The sequence below is a fragment of the Chelonoidis abingdonii genome, chromosome 1 (genome assembly GCF_003597395.2).
Source record: "Chelonoidis abingdonii isolate Lonesome George chromosome 1, CheloAbing_2.0, whole genome shotgun sequence".
NCBI lineage: Eukaryota > Metazoa > Chordata > Testudines > Testudinidae > Chelonoidis > Chelonoidis abingdonii.
In genome coordinates, this window is record NC_133769.1 from 250801538 (window position 1) to 250821362 (window position 19825).

The following is a 19825-nucleotide window of genomic DNA, read 5'->3' on the forward strand; positions in this document are numbered from 1 at the left end:
ATGCTATTAGAGCTATCTTCTGAAATGGTCATAGAAAGAGCACGCAGCATATCAGTCACACATATAGAATTAAATAAGAGCCCGGCGAGTCAGTGTTGGAGCAAGGAAGGTCTCGGTGGAGCAGGAGATCAAGATCAAGCTATAGTGGGTAGAAGAATCGAAGTGATAGTAGAACAACAAAGAGATAGAGATATTGGAGAGGGACCAGCGGTGGGGCGAGAGATACTAAAGAAAAAACCCTAAAGAAATGGGCGTCACCGTCTGACTGTGTAAAAAGAGATATTCTAAATATAAGAAGGAGGCAACAGAAGCGACCCATCCGCAGTACAAGCGAAGGGAGCGCCCAAGCGAGGAGAGTAGGAAAGAAAAGTCACTATCAGGGGTAGCGGCAAGTCGGCTAGAGTGGGATGGCTTGTTGTGTGTTACATCCACCGAGCTAAAAGATATCTGTCAGTGGTCGGCCTCTTTGGTAGGGGAACCTGGAGAAGAGGCAGGACCCAGGGTCCCAACTACTTCCTCTTCTCTTCATATTACAAATGCGGCACTCGGCCTTGTTCTACTATGGACATCACACCAGATGAGTGTGATACTCACTCATAAACTAAAAAACTATTCTCAAATTTTGTAAAGGGTCCTAATTAATAAGCACGACGACATGGTCGACGCTACTTCACCTTTCCTCACGATTTACAAGACAAAAGAGAAGGCGCGTAGTACACAAAACATGTATTTTATTTTCATATGTCTATTTATACAATGAAACGCCAAGGATGGAACGTACAATATCCACCCACCCATGTATAGGTGTGTATTCCAGGCGCTTTCACACAAAGAGGAACATAAGTAAGTGATGTGACCATTGCGTGAGGCCAGGATCTTGAACTCCACATCAGAACAATATCCAAGCACCTGACCGCGTAGAGGCGATTAAGGAAAGGAGAAAGTGAGAGTATACCTTCATAAGGCGTACCCACTCCAAGCCCTGCTACAGCTGGCACGATGGAACATCATAACCGTACATATAAGGAATAGGGTCTCTTGTAACGTCCATTCGGGTAGCGAAAAATGAAGGAGAAATTATTAGGAAGAATATATAAAAATTAAAGATTTGTTTCTATTACAGTAAAACCACTTAGATTCGTGATAGAGAAAATCTGATAGCAACGTATGTGTTTTCATGATACGATCATAAAGATTATGTCATTGACTATATTCAATGACGATGACAGCAATCAGTAAGCGAAAGAGCGTGAGTTCACGAAGAAAATTCCAACTGATCCTCACGCTAGTTATTAAAAGAGTAACAGATATATGCGACGTTGATAGACTGATAGCGACTATACCATCTGGACTCAATTTTGGCCAGAGGTATAGAGGCCCCATTGTGACAAGTCAACAGCGATCACAACGTCACCGCTGCAGCTAAACAACTCCTAGGCCACACCGCACCGTAACCACTAATTGTGGGTAACACATTTCCGTAACACACGACTGAATCAGTATCAATAAATGCGCTAAATCACCAACATTCCATAGAAAAGGATTGTAGATTAATTTACTTTATATGGCAGATACAATTCTTAATATTCTGCATCGCGCTAACAGGCATTTATCAGTCAAATACCTTATCTATATATTATTCCAATGCACTCCGTCTCCCTCCCTTAACCTCACACCAATATTGGGGATATTCTCATAGGGAAGACCCCAGGAAATGGACCTGACTTATATCATAGGTTATAAAAAGAAAATAGATTAGAGGCTCTTGCAGCTAGCCTTCACCATGCAAGACTAGCTCACAATATTAAATATATAAGCTAGATAATGGCCAAGTAAAACATTTGTCTACACAAACAAAAGAGGAGGCGAGTGGGTAAATAGGCATACAATTTGAACAGCACTAAAGCGGAAAAGCTGGAGAGGCATGGTAGTGTGAGTTGGTTTGGGAGGTAATGAAATATAGATCTAAGTTAATTCAGCTCTGTTCTCTCTCACAGTCACGGGTAAAGCTCTTATCGTGCGGCTACCAAAGACAGCTCTATACAAAAGTCATCATATATTATGAATCTGATACTTTTGACAAAGGCTAGTGCTATATAAGCTACAGTTTGGGTAGTTTAAGTATACCAACAGATCACGAGTATATAAGTACCAAACTTATGACAGTGATTGACTTACCTTTAATGAATGTCTCAATGAAGCCTTACCCACGCTAACAAGAAAAACCAAGGGAATAAAGAGTAGCAAGCTCATACTCGATTATAAAGACGTGCAAAGAGGATGCCTCATTGGCTCTAAGAACTCATGTGTCCCTTCCAGAACCGTAGCAAATTCAGAAGTCCATGAGCCATACGATCTTGTCTAGACAATAGCTGAGGTGCCCCCAACTTTGGTAATACCAGAGACCTTGAGGAAAACTGTTAAGTACTCTTTTCTTAAATCTGAAAAAGAGAGAGGTCGCCTCGTCACACCCCTACATGTTTTATCCCCAAGCTGCATTCGCTCTAGTAAAAATTGGTTTCATTTCGCTGCCCACACAAACTACTTCAGTGGTGCACTTTCAAAGGTAGCGCTTCCCCGGTGTCCTTGCGCAGACAACAACCGGAGCCCCCACATCTTGCTTGCAGTGTGCGGGCACGAAAAAGGGTGCGGTGTCAGAGGATGTCCTACCACCCCTCCAGATAGCACCGGTATCACCCCACTCCGCTTGACGTCACCAAGGCAGCGGGAGCTAGCGATACAGGAGCCCAGGAGTGCGCTGAGGGAAGCCTGCTGAGGTGCTCTAAGCAGCTACTCCGTCATTTCTTTGAGAGTACCAAACCTAGCTTACTTAAGGGCAACCATAATTTAGGCATGGAACAACAAGTAAATGGCACAGGCGCTGAATAAGAAGACAGACTAGCCTGGCTTGCTATGGATTGTAGTGAAACTCCACAACAGTAGGCTGCATCTGTGCCATCTGAAAGAACGTGCATACTCGTTAATCATGAAAAGACTAAGTCCCTTTACCCATACTGAAGTTTTTTGTTCCGTTTTCTGAAAGACACAATTTAAGCCATAACGAGTCTGGGTAAACTGATGCTTAAGGACACGCGATAAGTATAACAGCACACTTTCACAGAGAGAAGAAGCCTCTGTGGAGTAGAGAGAAGCAGATCCTGTTAGAACTAAGGGATGCGGCAGGGGCAGGGAATGAGAAATGTTGTGTTTTTTCGCAGTCAGTTGACTGGGCAATGGCCGATTCTCTCATTATATCTGGTCATGCATCTGCTGCCAAAAGCTAGAGACTGTTACACCAGGAGCAACAACACTTTTTAAGGTCGAGGTACACGTATTAAAGAAAACTTTTAGACTACCTTCTCCGAAAAGATGCAGGTGCTAATGTAGAGAAGGCCACCAACGTTCTGCGCCATATATCCTAGCAAGGGCATGCTTTATAAGTTTCCACTGAGTGACAGGATCAAGAATGTAAGAACACAAACACGGGTGGCTTTAAGAAGAGAGTCGACTCATGAAGAACGGTAAGTTAGCATATAATTGATACCGATGCAGAAGGGATTCCCAGCAGGCGGAGGGGCGGACCCCTTGCAATCTCTGCGCTTTTTTCTAAGAAAAAAGGGGAAGTCGCGCGAAAGACTAGTGAAAGTGATCAGACGCATCGCATGTCTCACGACCACACCACTGCATTGCATTGGGGAAAGGCCTTGTTTAAAACACTACCGCGACAGCCACCGATCAAAACCAAAGTATTAACTTTGGGAAATTGCTGAGTTAGGTGACATTCTGATATACACACTACATTACCCAGCAATGTATAAATATCTTCCACTAATCGATTCTGATATTTAATTGACTGTTGTCTTCTGTATGTATTCCATAAGTGTTTTTTTTCTCTATATTAGATGAGATCTAACCGAATGAGAGAGTCTTGACTCAGAGTTCTTAAGAAATCCTAACCCTGGACGGCCGTTCACAGTATATAGATCCTCCTAGTCACAACTTGACGGCATTCCACAGTAGAAGTATGAGTCAAATACAATAATCTGAGGTTTTGCGCCAGTAAACCTCCGAGCGCTGTCCGTTGTACACACTATAATCAAACGTCTGGCACATGTTAGCCTAAAAACATTACCACCCAGAGAGGATTCGATAATGGCACCTTTAGGAGTACACAAATATATTACAACATTACGGTCATCAAGAATAGCGACACATATGAAAAGCAGGGAACACTCGAGAACATTATACAGAATAGTGTTACAAGATTTAACACACAATGACTTCTTTTCTGATCCCAACTGCTATAAGTAACTCAAAACAAGGATTCTCATCTATAAAATTCACTGCGTCTAGTCTGCCCAATTGCACACTTAGCGCATGGACCCTGTCAGAGCGAAGCATAAACACTGCGTTACGTAATCTACTACGCTATGTCTCGAATTTCTTTACGACACGAGATGTGTCCAACAGAAGACGAGTCGACCTTTACGCCAAAAAGAGGTCTATGTGTTCATTCTTCCACGATTTTCTAGGAGAGACATGTCTTTCAAGAAGTATATAAGAGCACTAAACAAGGAGACGGCCATTCTTTTTGTTATTCACACTTGTAGAGACAATGATATTGACTTTTGTTTAATAAGAACTTACGTATCTGTTACTGTGCGAGCTTCGTAACCCACCATTACAACGACTAATTGAATTTACGTTACCCCAATGCATGTAGCTAAAGAATAATGTAACAAGTACTAAATGCAAGAGAAGTGTCCTTCTCTCATTCAGGGAAAAAAGTAAGGTTAGACTACAGTTTCACAGTACGTCACACGTCCCACTTCCCAAACGAGACCCGTCCGTGTTCAAAAGAGCGATATTGTTTATATAGATTACACACACTCAAGCCAAGGGACACTATGCATTTGCGTTTCCCTGATACAGGAGTGCACTTATCATATCACATACTTGATGTATTAAAAACAGCACAGCAAGCCATTCTGCGAGCTTGCGAGGTCTCAAGAGATCACTTCCTACCACATATTGTTTCTTTATACATAGATAAATCCAAGGAGAACAAATAATAGTAGGTATGGTATAAACAGGCCATTGGCGTGCATAGATCAGCTGTCTCATTCAGGTAAGACAAATCTCTCTATGAATGAGAAGAGCACCGTAGGCATACAACAATCACACACAATTTTACTTAGTATTCAGAATAACAAAAATGACATTAGCTGATGTCCCACGAATGTGTATCCTCCAGCGCGCGGGTCAAATGGTAGCATAATCCCAGTTCGAACTATAACAAGGACGCGCACTGGGTCGTAGGGCAAGAAGCCCCTTCACAAGCTGAAGGGCAGGAGAGGGAAGTAGCCCAGGGGAAGGAACCGCTAGTTCAAGTGGTTCACCACAAACCTCAGGGCCCCTGGGTTGGGACCTGGAGAAGAGGGCGGGCCCAGATCCTTCCCTCTCCACTCCCCTCCTCAAGGACACTAGTGGGGTAATTAAAATACTGCAGAGAGATATTAAAATACTGGTTCAGAGGCAAGCAATGGCGCCCTGAACCTCCCCAAAAAAGAGAGAGCGCGAGACCCAGCATAACAGTACTGGCAATTTGCCACAATATCTTTATATCTTTCTGAATCAGTAACAAAAGGGTTGGGGGGAGCCCCTGTAATTCTTAGGAAGCCTTTGATATCTCTTTCCTCCTTAACATTTTCCTGATCCAGTCTTTCTTCAGACCTTCCTTTCAATAAAAATTTGACAACCCTGATTTTCAGAGATACTAAGCACCTACGGGTCACTGGTACTAGAGTACTTTTGATAAACTATCCATAAATTTATAAGAAAGAGAAACATATATAAATATGTTAAATGATTTGTATTTTAAAAAAGCAACACAGAAAGCTACATTAACACTTAAATCCCCCAGCAAGCAAATTTTTAAACAGTTGATAACATATGTATTTAACATAACTTACACTATGTAGCAGTTTTCAGCCCCAAATGTTTTATGAATTTACACTACATATAGGAATCATTTCACACATCAGTAAAATACAGCCACCTCTGTTCAGAAGTGAAGCAATTGTTTAAGAGCATAAGGTAACACAGGACAGAAAGTGGAGAATACTGTATCCAATCAAAATGGCAAAGGGGAACTTAGGTTTACAAAATGGATTTATCCAATTTGGAGTTTGATCAAGACAAGGGGTTTAGCAGCCCTCTTCATACAAAAGTTCTCTGGGATCTCTCATGGCTAAATGTGGAAGGGAACTCTGTTTTACATTTCATCCCCCAAAAGTTACCTCCAGCCTCTTAATACGCTCTGGATCACTGGATCATTACTGACTCTGAAGGAAGAGTGGTATCTGCTGAATCACTTTCCTTCCATGATGTTCCGTGTAGGCCTCCTTTCCAAGTACCTACCCAGCCTGATGGTAGTATAGTTAGATCATGAATGGGAAATGGAATGAAAGCAAAGAGAAGGAACCTGACTGGCTTTTAACAGGGCCCACCACCCAATGCACTTCAGTCTTAATCTTCCAAGTTTATCTTCAGATCTTCAAGATATTACATAAGGAGAAATACTGGCTCCACTGAAGTCAATGGGACTTTTGCCCTGGACTCTCAGTGGAGCTAGGATTTCACCCATAGCAAAATATTGGATGTTTTCTACATGTTGCAATAAAATGCTGATATTTCCTTTTCCTTCTCTAACACATCTTCTTTTCCAAGCAGGAGTGCAAGTGAAAAGATTTCTTATACATAAAACTTAATCTCCTCAAAAAAATGTAAAGGAAATTGGGAGAGGATTCCCAAGTTGGGGCATTCAAAGGAGGAGTAGGATCACCACAGCTCCAGAGTCACTCTCCTTTGATTTGGGCCTATAAAATATGTATTTGGCATGTCACAACTGGCCAGTTTGTTCAGCATATCAAGACTCAAGTTGGATTCCAGGTCTCTTGTTTCCCAGTCGAGGAGGGGTCTGGGAGAGTGGAAGAAAGTGCATGCTCAGCACCTGTGTGGAGATAATGCCACTAAAAGCCTAGCTGATTAAGGAGCAGTATTGCCTGGAAAGGGATCATGTCTGCTTCTCTTTGTTCAGAGGCTGATTGCTGTAAATGTGGGACCTTAAAGGGGGTTCCTCAGAGACGGATACAGAAGATAGAGCTAAGATAGGCAGCCATTTGAAAACAGTAGGCCTTAACACTTGGCACTTCCCCTTGCCTTGTTTTCCAGACTCAGTATCACTGTCTACCCTCCAATTAGCTCTGTATTTCTGAGCAGAAGTGTCTGCACTGAAGTACAGCCAATCAAACAGTGAATGATACCTACCACAAGTTGGGGTTTGTACAGCTCCGCAGGAAATCACAGGGGTTTCCACAGTACGTAAATCACCATAACATCCATAACTTACAGAAGGAGCTAAAAAGTTAAAGGGCGATATTAAAAATAAGATCTTAAGACTGTATTGCTCAGACTGTTGCAAGCATGAATTAAACTTATGCAGAAAGAACATCTCCACACTGACATTTCTGTTGTATTATACTAATTTATATTAATAGCACTATTAGCAGCATCTGCATCAATGGCACCTTCAACAAAATCTAATATCCATTAATTGCCTTTTTCTAATATTACATATTGAAGTCAGTAAAGCCAGGACAATTTTTATCAGCTGAGGATCATAGAATCATAGGACTGGAAGCGACTATGAGAGATCATCTAGTCCAGTCCCCAGCACTCATGGCAGGACTAAGTATTATCTAGACTATCCCTGACAGGTGTTTATCTAACTTGCTCTTAAAAATCTCCAATGATGGAGATTCCACAACATCCCTAGGCAATTTATTCCAATGCTTAACCACCCTGACAGTTAGGAATTTTTTCTAATGTCCAACCTAAACCTCTCGTGCTCCAATTTAAACCCATTGCTTCTTGTCCTATTCTCAGAGGTTAAGAAAAAATTTTTTTCTTCTCCTTCCTCCTTGTAACAACCTTTTACATACTTGAAAACTGTTATGTCCCCTCTCAGTCTTCTCTTTTCCAGACTAAACAAACCCAATTTTTTTCAATCTTCCCTCATAGGTCATGTTTTCTAGACCTTTAATCATTTTTGTTGCTCTTCTCTGGACTTTCTCCAATTTGTCCACATCTTTCCCTGAAATGTGGCACCCAGAACTGGACACAATACTCCAGTTGAGGCTAATCAGCATGCAGAGTAGAGCAGAAGAATTACTTCTCATGTGTCTTGCTTACAACACTCCTGCTAATACATCCCAGAATGATGTTTGCTTTTTTTTTGCAACAGGGTTACACTGTTGACTCATATTTAGCTTGTGGTCCACCATGACCCCCAGATCCCTTTCCGCAGTACTCCTTCCTAGGCAGTCATTTCCCATTTTGTGTGTGTGCAACTGATTTTTCCTTCCTAAGCGGAGTACTTTGCATTTGTCCTTATTGAATTTCATCCTATTTACTTCAGACCATTTCTCCAGTTTGTCCAGATCATTTTGAATTTTAATCCTATCCTCCAAAGCACTTGCAACCCAGCTTGGTGTCATCTGCAGACTTTATAAGTGTACTCACTATACCATTATTTAACTCATTGATGAAGATATTGAATAGAACTGGACCCAGAACTGATCCCTGCGGGACTCCAATCATTATGCCCTTCCAGCATGACTGTGAACCACTGACAACTACTCTCTGGGAACAGTTTTCCACCCAGTTTTGCACCTACCTTATAGTAGCTCCATCTAGGTTGCATTTCCCTAGTTTGTTTATGAGAAGGTCATGCGAGACAGTATCAAAAGCTTTACTAAATTCAAGGTATACCACATCTACTGCTCCCCCACCCTGCATCCACAAGGCTTATAACCCTATCAAAGAAAGCTATCAGGTTGGTTTGACATGATTTGTTCTTGACAAATCCATGCTGACTGTTACTTATACATCCCTTAGTGTCTCTATACCTGAGCAAATGTCCCTATGCATGAACTTATTTCAGTGAACTTCTTCTATCAAACTCCTATGAGCATACCATACATCCTCTGAGAATTTATTTCCAGTGAGAATGGAAGACTACCCATCTCCTATTGGCAATGGATCCTGTGTCCATCTGCGACATAGTGACGTTCTGAAGGAAAAACAATGATTTGCTAGCTTGGGCCTTGCCAAATTGTTCTGCTTTCTAGAAAGTGGGGAATTAACTGAACCCATCAGCCAACCAAGTGCATTTATGACCTTAGCTAAGAATTAACGTAAGTTGTTTTTGTGATCCTATTCTGCTGTCTAACCTATACTTCAGAATTCATAGTTTAATAGGCTTATGTGGAGGCAAGAAACCTCACACCCAAAAGAAGAGTTACTCATATGGTAGATTTCACAGCCCTACGATAATCTCTTGCCAGTGTTGCTTTTGACTAGTGAAATAGAAATAACCCCCAAACTCACCAACAAGGGCAGCCAGGCCCAGAAACATTAGTGTTAGAAGCATGGGGATGGTTCTTCTCAGGCACCCAAGACAGTCTGAAAATTAATTAAACTCTGCAAACATGAAGAAATCAAGAAAGTTTCCAATGTTACTAAGAAAAAGTTCACCCACACAAATGGCAAATTTTACTCAAACCACATCCAAAGACAGGCTCATTGACTTTTTACCCAGTCTAGCACACACTTACTACTTAGGTCGGGACTTACTATTACATGGACTTCAGCATAATACACCCTGTACTTGATAGTATTTGAAGGATCAGACCATTATAGTCTGCCCCTGTACCCATTAAATCAGTAGCAAACATTTTCATAGATCAGACCAATAATGAGCAGACTTTTTGGTACATATCATTGTTTTTTCCATGAACAGGAACTGGTCATATAGTTACTTTTAACATATCTTATTTTTTTCCTCAAAGATTCCTTTTATATAAATCATTTTAGAAGTCCATCAGTTGCTTCATTATCCTTAAACAGACACACAATGACTAGATTACTACAAAGAGAATGTCACTCTGAATAAAATTGAGGATTCCTCCTGCTCCAAGGGAGTACAACATGAATGAGTTCAGACTCACCTGTCTTCAGTCTGCCTTGTCCTGCAAGACCGATCACTTAAATAGCTTTATATATACTAAGGTGCCCCACCCTCTGGCTTTGGGAATGTTGATTTCTACCTAATGTGATGACATTTCCTGTAAAGTTTAAAAACTATAATAATAGTAATGCTTTGAACTCATATAATGCCTTTCATCCAAGGCTCTCAAAGCACTGCCCTTCATTATTTTATTAAGCCCCAGCATAAGCCAGTGAAGTACATAATATTATATCCTTTTTACACAGCTGATGCAAAATAAGTGAGTTGCACAAAGTATAGCAGTGAGTCAGTAGGAGAGGCCACAATTGAATCAGAATGCTATTATTTTCCTGCTAGACCACACAGCTAAGAAGGTCTCTGGCCCACTGATGTTACTTTTCAATAAATCTTGGAACATTGGGGGAAATTCCAGAAGACTGGAAGAGTGCTAATGTTGTGTCAAAATTCAGAAAGGGCAAGTGGGATGACCCGGCTAACTACACGTATCAGTTAGCCTGACATCAATCCCAGGAAAAAATAATGGAAAAGCTGATACGGGATCCAATTAACAAGAAATTAAAGAACAGAAATATAATTAATACCAATAAACATGGTTTGATGGAAAATAACTCTTGTCAAACAAACTTGATTGCATTCTGCAAGGAAATTACAAATTTGGTTGATAAAGGTAACTGTGGGTATTCACCCACAAAAGCTCATGCTCCAATATGGCTGTTAGTCTATAAGGTGCCACAGGACTCTTTGCTGCTTAGGTGTAATAAACTTCGACTTTTGAAAGACATTTGACCTAGTACTGCATGATATCATGATTAAAAAGCTAGCACAATCCAATATCAATAAAGTATATGTTACATTGATTAAAAACTAGCTCACTAATAGGTCTAAAAAAGTAGTTGTCAATGGGAATCATCATCAAATAGAGGTGTGTCTATGGGGTTCCACTGAGATCAGTTCTGGGACCAAGACTATTCGATATCTCTATCAGTGATCTGGAAGCAAATATAGAATCACTGCTAATAAAATTTGCAAATCTAATATTTATTAGTGTATTTCAGGTCTCAGACTAAAGGAAGGCCCAGCCCAGTGATAACAACAAAGGAAGCAAGAGCTTTTCTTGCAGTGCTGCTGCTGCTTGCAACCCTGCCTTCCCTTGGAATAGGCATGGGGAGAGCAGTCTGGCATCGGGAGATGGGGACATCCTCAAAAACAATGAGGAGGTGGGGTTGCAAGCAACTAGGCCTCTGTAAAGAGAGCACAATGTAAGGGGAGCCCCCAGGTGTGATCTTCCTTTCAAGGAACTGCCATTTGTGGTTCTTTTAAGCCTGGGAGCATCTAATTTTGGTAAATGGTCTAGTGAGAGCAGACTGGTCATGCCACCAGGTGAGCATAAACATTTTATCAGCTCATGTCATAGAAAGAATATTATGATGTCTAGATATGGAGTGGAACAGTCACTAGAGAGGTTTTTAAGGTCAAGTGTCAACCAGGGCCTAGCTCCTAGAGACAAGTGAGAATCTGAGTGTGTACAGACTTGCTTAAGCAACTCGTGGTGCATACTCAGATTCACAGATTTGAAGGCCACTGGCCACACAGTATCTTTGTTTTCACATAGGCCGAGTGTTCTGTTCCTAATGAAAGACAACATTGAGTCGTGTACTATAATTTTATGTATTCATGTGAAAAAATCAATATAAGCAACAAAATAGGCCAGAAAATGCTTTGCTTCATGTACTAGTTTCTAAATTTTAAAACAGTCAAGAAAATATTAATGTTTTTGTGGCACGTTGCTCAGATTGTGTTCTTGAATTTACTATTTCTGCAGTTATATGGCCAAAGAGGAAACACCCATTTACAAATCATCAGTTTACTAAGTAATATGCCCTGAATTATATTATAGAGCATGTGTTGCAGCTGTAGCAAGTAATAGTTTGTCATTAACAAACATGTAATTACCAAATGACTTTATGTTGTGTTTTAAATGACAGAACTCCAGCATATGTCACTGCAAGGTTATATATTAATTAATGGTATGTCTAAGAACTTTGTCATGCTTAGATGAAAGATACAAAGCATTATTATAAAAGTTACATTTAAAAGATTGTCCACACTTTGGAAACCTCATAAAGGAAATAATCTCAATTTTTTTCTAGGACAGCACACTATATAATTAACATGTAATTAGTAAGGAGGAAAGACTGGGAGGGAGCTTATTTCTCTTGTGTGTTTTACAAGAATCTGATTTTCATGCACATGTAGTTCTAGGGAAAGCACCTATTTATTGCAAGCCATCGGGCCATGAAATAGTTTAGTTAAAACATTCTCAAAAAACACCTGAGAAAAGTCAGTTAGCAGGAATAATAATTCAGGGTAGAAAGTCTCAGGAGTAGAGTCCTGCAACCATAGTACCACCAAGAGGTTGCTCTGTGTGGGCTTTTTCAAAGCAATAGCTTTACTGGCTGTCTCACCTTTACCAGCCTAGTCTTGGACATCTGTAAGCATAGGCATGCTTGCTATAAAATCCACCCAACCGAAGCAGCGTGCTTCTTTGAAGGTATATTCTGGCCAGCTCTATTTAGATTATACTTGTTGCTTTAACTTTATGTTATCAGCTCCAGAGCTGAGATAAATTAATGAAAGTCAGTCTGCAGATAATTCCAGACTGCTGCAGAAATTGGAGTTCATTGGACTATAATAGTATTCTGGAATAGGCTCTCAGCTAAATGGATATTTCATTAGCCACCCACATCCAACGAAAAAATAAAAAAGCCTCTTAAAGAACAAGGTAGGACCCGAGATGGTATCAGAGTGCTGCTCTGGAGAGAAATTTGGATGTTCAAATATTCCTTCAGGCTAGGGCATACGAAATCCTCATTTCCCTAATCTCATTTTTTCTGCTAGGCAGGTGAAGAGGTTCATAGATGCAAAAAGCAGTTAGTTGGGACATGGCTGTAAAGAAGCAGCAGCAGCCACATTTGACTGAGCTATGCCAGCCTCCTCATCTTTTTTAGTTTAGTTTACCTTTTAAGAGTGGGCGCTCTGGATAACATTTCCACTGGGGCAGGTGGAGAAACCTTCAGAAGTGGAAAAGATCTGAAACCTCCTAAGAATAATCTTGAATCCCTAGAGAAGCTTTCTTTAAACTACAGGACTCATAACATAGATAGAGCAGCACCACTTTACCTCAAAGCAAGCACAACAGACCCTGGAAAGGAGAGAGGCCTGCCAGACTTGTCTGGTGAAAGAACAGAAGAAGCAGACGTGTATCTGAGTTCAGAATGAGGTTCACCTTAAAAAAATTCTCACACCAATGTAGTCACTGTTACACACTGTTTGAATATGCAATAATACAGAATTGTAGTTCCTCCCAGTTCTTCAGGGGAGCCAGGGCTTAGTGCAGGTTATATTGCTCTGAAGACTGTTTTTCTCCATCAACTTTCATGACGGCCATACTTACAGGTGTAGAGGAAAATTGAAAATAGCAGTAATGACTTTTTCTCCACCAACACCAGCCTTCATTCCTATCTGTAGGGAAAATTGTGAGAAGGAACTTTTCCAAGGGAGGGATAGAGAAAGTTTCCTTGTGTATTTCCAATACCATTTGAGACAAAGTGGGTTATTTTTGGTTCCTTGCTAATTTTATATTCTCTCAAGTTATTTTAAAATTATAAAATTGTTTAAATCTTTTTAAAATGTATTTGTCCCGTTCAGTTGGGTTTTTAAATGTATAAATCCTCCACTGTGAGAATATATTTTCATTTGAGCTTTCTGTGATGTAGGCACTTCTACTGCTGACTCGGATACATCGCATCGGATAGGTGAGTGGCAGCCTGTAAATCCCCCCCATCCCTTCAACAGTCTGCATAGCTGCTTGGAGGGGGTATGGCGAACTCTTGTGATGGTAGTTGCGAGTTCTGGCAAGCTGGGGTAACAGATTTTTTGAACAAATGGATAAGGAATAATCAGGGCCAGTACCAGGTGCAGGGGTCCACCTGGGATGAGATTGAGGAGATGGAGGAGGTTTTGGGAGTGTAGGAAAAAGGGAATGGTATTACAAGTTTTGTGCGCTGGGATGGCATACTGAGTAAAAAGGGAAGCCAACCTCCTCCAACACATTAAGGATTTGGAGAGGATTGTGGATCAGTAATAGATTTTAACAGAAAAATCTGTGCTAGTGGTAGAGGTAGCGGATTTGAAGGCATGGGATGCTGCATGGACAGAGAAGTCTTGCAAGGCAATCTGGCGAGAGAGGGATGAACTGCTGGGGAGAGCAGGAGACTTAGAGGAGGAATTGTATCAATGTAAACATGGGGGCAATGAACTTGGGGACCTCCACTAATGGAACTGAAGGAGACACGTCCACCACCTTGCCCTGAAAATACACTGTAGCCACCACTGCCAGTGGGCATTGTAAGCTGGTGATCCACAGTTACAGCCCTTGCGAAGGAGGCTACTCAGGAGGAACTGCAGGAGGCAGAAATAGTGGCCTCAGTTGCAGGGTGGGAGGACCATGCCCCACACGTAGTAGAACAGGCAGAAATCTGCCTCTTGTCCTTGAAGGACTGGGAGGAAGTATTGGGCCATTTGGGAAAGGTACCCCGGCATGATTGGGATCAGTTTGTGCTGTGGCTAGTGGAGGTGAGCAGGGAGATGGAGGGTCTAACTCGTGAGGACCTGGTGATCATATGGCATCGTCTTTTGGGATGGGGCACCTTGGGAATCAATGTGGCAGGACTGGCACACCCATTTCTAATCCCCTGACACGTGGCAAAACAGTTGTTTGGGGTGTCCTCTCGTACTGTGGGGATGACTAAGATGAAGTGAATCCCTGGGGAAACAGGGTGGGATACACTCAATTGCATGCAGGCATGGCACGGTGCTGGGTGGATCCCCTGGACGGTCCATGGGTGATACTCCAGACAGGGGCACCAGGACCTGGTGGGGGTGTGGAGCAGGGTACGGGTGTAGAATTGCTGGAGAAAGGTTGGAGCTGAGCAATCCGCAGTTCGTGGGGTGTTTAAGGTTGCAACACCCTGAACTTGCTCCCAATCAGCTACGTTAGTTTCTGGAACAGGCAGATGTGTGGAGGCGGATGCATCGCGGGGAGAGCCAGTCCATGTTATTACTGCAGAGGATCAGTACATGGTGGAAAGGAGTTGTTCAGTCCAGAGGGGAGGATGTAGAGGGAGAGGTCGTGGCTTTGGGGGGTCAGTCAGGGATGATTGGGAAGCTATAGAGCAACAGATCCAGAGACTGAAGGCTAAACTGACTACCCAGGATCTTACCAGATTGGGGGAAAGTGACCCCAGAGGTCTGGGGCCCGGGACTGCCTGAAATGCCAGGCACACGGTTTTGCTTGGAGACAGGAATGTGTTCAGTGTCAGTACCCTTGGTCCCCCTGTGAACCAGTGAGAGGGACAGAGGTGGGTGCTGCGACTTAGGGGCACCCTGGGAGGCGTCCTGTCCATGTTCTCAGTTTAGGACATGACGCATCTGGTCACCCCACACTCTGGGTGCAATCAAAGGGAATCCCATGAGGGATTTTTTGATACACACTGGAGCAGCCATCAGCTTAACCACATGGGGACAGGGGAGACCCTCAGAAGGAACTCTGGCAATTGTAGGGGCAACGGGAGGGGAGACACAGTTAACCCTGAGGTGGTGACAGATCAAAGGAATCTGGAGGGAAGGGGAGATTATGTGGGGTTGTAATGATATGCTTAATCTGTTGGAGGCAGGGGATTCACACAAACTAAGACTTGTACTGGACTTAGCCAAACAAGTGTGTTTACTGGAGCAGACGCAGGATGGTCAGGGCTATACCATTCCTATGTGGTTAGCCACTATGATCATTAAAGTGGCACATGCCCTCCCATCACCCCCGGCAGGGTGGGAACACATTCCTCTGTAGGCTAAGGATAACCTGGGGCAGCATGCAGATACTGCTAGAAGGAGGGGACTCTCCTGCACAGAAACAATATCCTATTCCTTGGGAGGCATTGGCAGAGGTGGGGGCAACTACTGGGGAATTGGAACAGAGGGGATTGATTAGAGCAGTCGCATCCCCTTGTAATGCTGCTGTGTGGCCAGGGAGAAAGCCAAAGGGTACCTGGCGCCTCACTGTGTATTACAGGGCACTAAATGCTCTGGCCAATTCACCAGCCTCAGTAGTGGCAGCGTACCCTGAAATGCTAGCCCGTATTGGACCCCAAACGAATTTTCACTGTTTTGGACCAAGCTAATGGGTTTTGGTATCTGCCACTAGCTACCTTGTGTCAGTATAAAACTGCATTCACGTGGGAGGGCAGACAATTCTGCTGGACAGTCCTACCCCAGGGATACTGGGACTCCCCCTGCAATTTTTCACAGATACATGACACAGGCTCTGGAGGGGGTGGATTCAGCAAGGTGCATACAATATGTAGACGACCAGTCGCTAATATCAGAGACAGAGGAGGAAGACAGGAAACTAACCGAGCAGGTCCTTCAAGCTTCTGCAAGAGCAGGGTTGAAGGTCAATGGGCAAAAGGCTCAGATGGGACAGACAAGAGTGACCTACTTAGGAGTGGAAGTGTCCCAGATGAGAAGGGAAATCAATAAGAGATGGGTGCAATTGATCCAGTCCCTGCCACTGCCTACGGATGTTAAAAGCTTGCAAAGTTTTCTGGGTCTAACTGGATTTTGCAGGGATTTTGTGGCCAATTATGCAGAAATAGCCCAGCTTCTATATGACCTAACCTGAGCCTCAATTTGGGCGTGGTCAGAAGAGTGTACTGAGGCATTGAGAGTACTAAAGAAAACCTGGACAGTGCTCCAGTGCTAGCCTCCCCAGATGGGGAGAAACTCTTTTATCTGTACCCTTTGGTATCTGACACTGTCATTGGTTGTACGTTAACACAGGATTATGGAGCAAAGGACCAATCTGTGGCCTTTGCCTCTCTACTTTTGAGTGCTGTGGAACTGAAGTATGGATGGTGTGAAAAGGTGTTTTTGTACACCTACTGGGGGATAGGGAAATTCAAATACCTCACGGGAATGCAGAAAGTAATAGTCCAATCTCATCATGACCCTCTGCGGCTGCTAAACATGCATATTATCTTACAGGGACAAGTGAGTGGGCAGCGTATTGCCAAATGGTTGCTGGCTCTACAAACAGAAAACATTAAAGCAGAAGTGTAAAAGGAACCCATAGTCTGGGTAGCAGGATTACATCTGCCTGGCACCCCACACCAACATGAAGCCAGGCCAGGTAAAACCCCAATCAGGTAAAGAAGGGGACACTGGTATGGTTTTTAGATGGAAGTTGTAGGTACCGGGGGGAACAGAAAGCTGCGGGCTTAGCTGTTGTGGGAATCAAAGAAAATGAGACAGTCAGCACCATTGGTTTCTCACTAGAAGCAAGGTCAGCTCAGGAAGCAGAACTGGCAGCCTTGCTAACAGCTTTAAATGGAGTGGATCCCAAACTTGAGCCAGAATGTTGGGTGGTGGTAGATTCAGATTATGTATTTCGTGGGGCCACATTAATGCTGAGATGGTGGGTGGATAATCATTTCAGGGCAACAGACGGTTCCACAATCAAGCATGCTAACTGGTGAAAGCAAGTGGAGGAGCTGTTTTACATGGCTCAATGTGGTAAAGGCACAAAAGAAAATAGGACCCCTAAGCAAAGGGAATAATCAGGCTGATGCAGGGGCCAAGCGGGCTGCAACAGAGGCACCCCACTTGTCCTAGGAGCCAGAAGACAGCGTGCTTGTAGCATTGATAACAAGAAGTGGGATGGATACAGATCAGGGAGGATGAATTTGAGAGTTGGAAGAATCTGACCCAGGACTGGCAGGCATCATGGAACTTGGGGACAGGCATGTGCCAAAGGTGGAACTAATGGAAGGGATTTGGTGTGTCTTAACAGCTGAGAGACCAGTAAGGCCAGGGCTGTCCTTACCCATATGCAAAGTATGCAGCTGCGTAGGGCACCAGGAAACTTGGGGCACCAAATTCCCTGGTGCCCTGCGCAGCAGTGTACTGCTCTGGCCCCTGCCCTGCCTCTTCCCACCCCTGCTCCACCCCAGCCCTTCCCCCACTCCACCCCTTCCCCAAAGCCCCTGCCATGGTCTACCCCCGCCCTGCCTCTTCCTGCTCCTGCTTCACCCCAGCCCTGCCCCTTCCTGCCCCTGAGGGTTGCAGCAGGGCCAGGCCTGCACTCACTGGCAGTGGGAAGTGACGGGACCCAGTCCCAGCCATGCCACCGGTGAGTGCTGGAGGGTGGTTCCCCTCTGCCCCCCAAGCCAGTCCCCCCGCCCCCACGGAGCCTGGGGTCCCACACCACACCCTCACAGAGGGGCTGCGGAGGGCCCCAGAATAGCTATGGACGGCCCTGAGTAAGGGTGTGCCCTCAGGGAAGCTGGACGGCTTTCTTAAGCTGGGTGTGTGGGAGCATGGCAGGGGGACACCCCGGGTTTGAAGAGGCACTGGGAACTTTAAAAAGGTTGTTCTGGTGGCCAGGAATGACAGCTGATTTAAAATCACATCTGGAACGTTGTTTGGACTGTACCAGGTACAACCCACCTCACACAGTGCTAAGGGGAGAATTAATGAGACAAGCTTCAAGGGGACCTTGGGAAAGAATACAAATTGACTACACAGGACCCCTACCACCAGATCACAGAAAAAAACGATTCATGTTGGTAGTAGTGGATGCTTTCAGCAGGTGGGTGGAAGCTTTCCTCACAAAGTATCAAACTGTCCAGGTGACTGCTGAAATACTGGTAAATGAGGTATTCATTCACCTTCGGCATTAAATTGGGAGGCTAGCCCGTATTTATCCACGGTTGCAAAAACATACCCATCTACCTGGAAAATAACATCTCCAACCTGTGGGGACAGTTCTTGTATAATTGTTACTGATACCATGGGAAGGAAATGCAAATAAGGTGGTCCCCTTGAGCCCTATGGGAGTAACTAGGGAAGGGACAGTCTGTTGGGAGCCACTAGGAAATAGGTGGGGGAATGGAATGGGGTTAAATTGGACTGTCATCACATTAAACAGTTGTATATCTGGAGGAGGAATATGGATGTGCCCCTCCTATTACTATGGAGGAGCAGGATCAATGGCCTATTGCAAAGGGGGGGGGGTATTTAGGGGTAATGTATATGGGGTACGGTGTATTCTGTTGGGAATGTATGCAGTCCTGCAATATAACACTAGGCAGCAAAATCCTTCCAGTACATGACCAAAGTATGAACTTCTATACACTGCCATTTGGACTGCGGTGCTGTCATAACTAGATAGATAAGGTAAGGGTTAAGTTTCTTTTACCTGGAAAGGGTAACCAAACACCTGACCAGGGGACCAATCAGAGAACTGGATTGTTTAAAGTCAGGGGCGGGAATTTGTATACTCTGTGTCTTTTTTGTTTTCTCGGCTGTGAGTAAACAAGGTTTCCTCCTAACTCCTTCTTATTTCAAATATTATACCAAAGTCTGTGAGTAAAAAGGAACCCCCAAAGCAATTCGGCTATGAGGAGCTTTGGGTTGTACGAATAGATGTGGATGGCTGTGTCTTTTTTTTTGTTTTCTCGGCTGTGAGTTAACAAGCTTCCTCCTAACTGCATCTTATCTCCAAGTGTCTCCTACACATCTGTGAGTACAAAGGAACCCCCAAGCAATTCGGCTATGAGGAGCTTTGGGTTGTATTTACATGTATGTGGATTGGTTGGACTGGTTTAATCGGGCTATCTT

General features: G+C 43.5%; 1 protein-coding gene across 1 annotated transcript in view; it reads right to left on the reverse strand.

Moving 5' to 3' along the window:
• The window catches only part of LOC116816292 (lysozyme g-like), an 18642-nt gene extending 9149 nt beyond the window's left edge, over window positions 1-9493 (reverse strand). The window contains exons 1-2 of the mRNA XM_032765389.1: window positions 9451-9493; window positions 7330-7419 (exon numbers count right to left, since the gene is read on the reverse strand). Of these exons, the coding sequence (XP_032621280.1) occupies window positions 7330-7419; window positions 9451-9493 (133 nt within the window). The remainder of the gene's footprint in view (window positions 1-7329; window positions 7420-9450) is intronic.
• Window positions 9494-19825: the final 10332 nt, after the last annotated feature.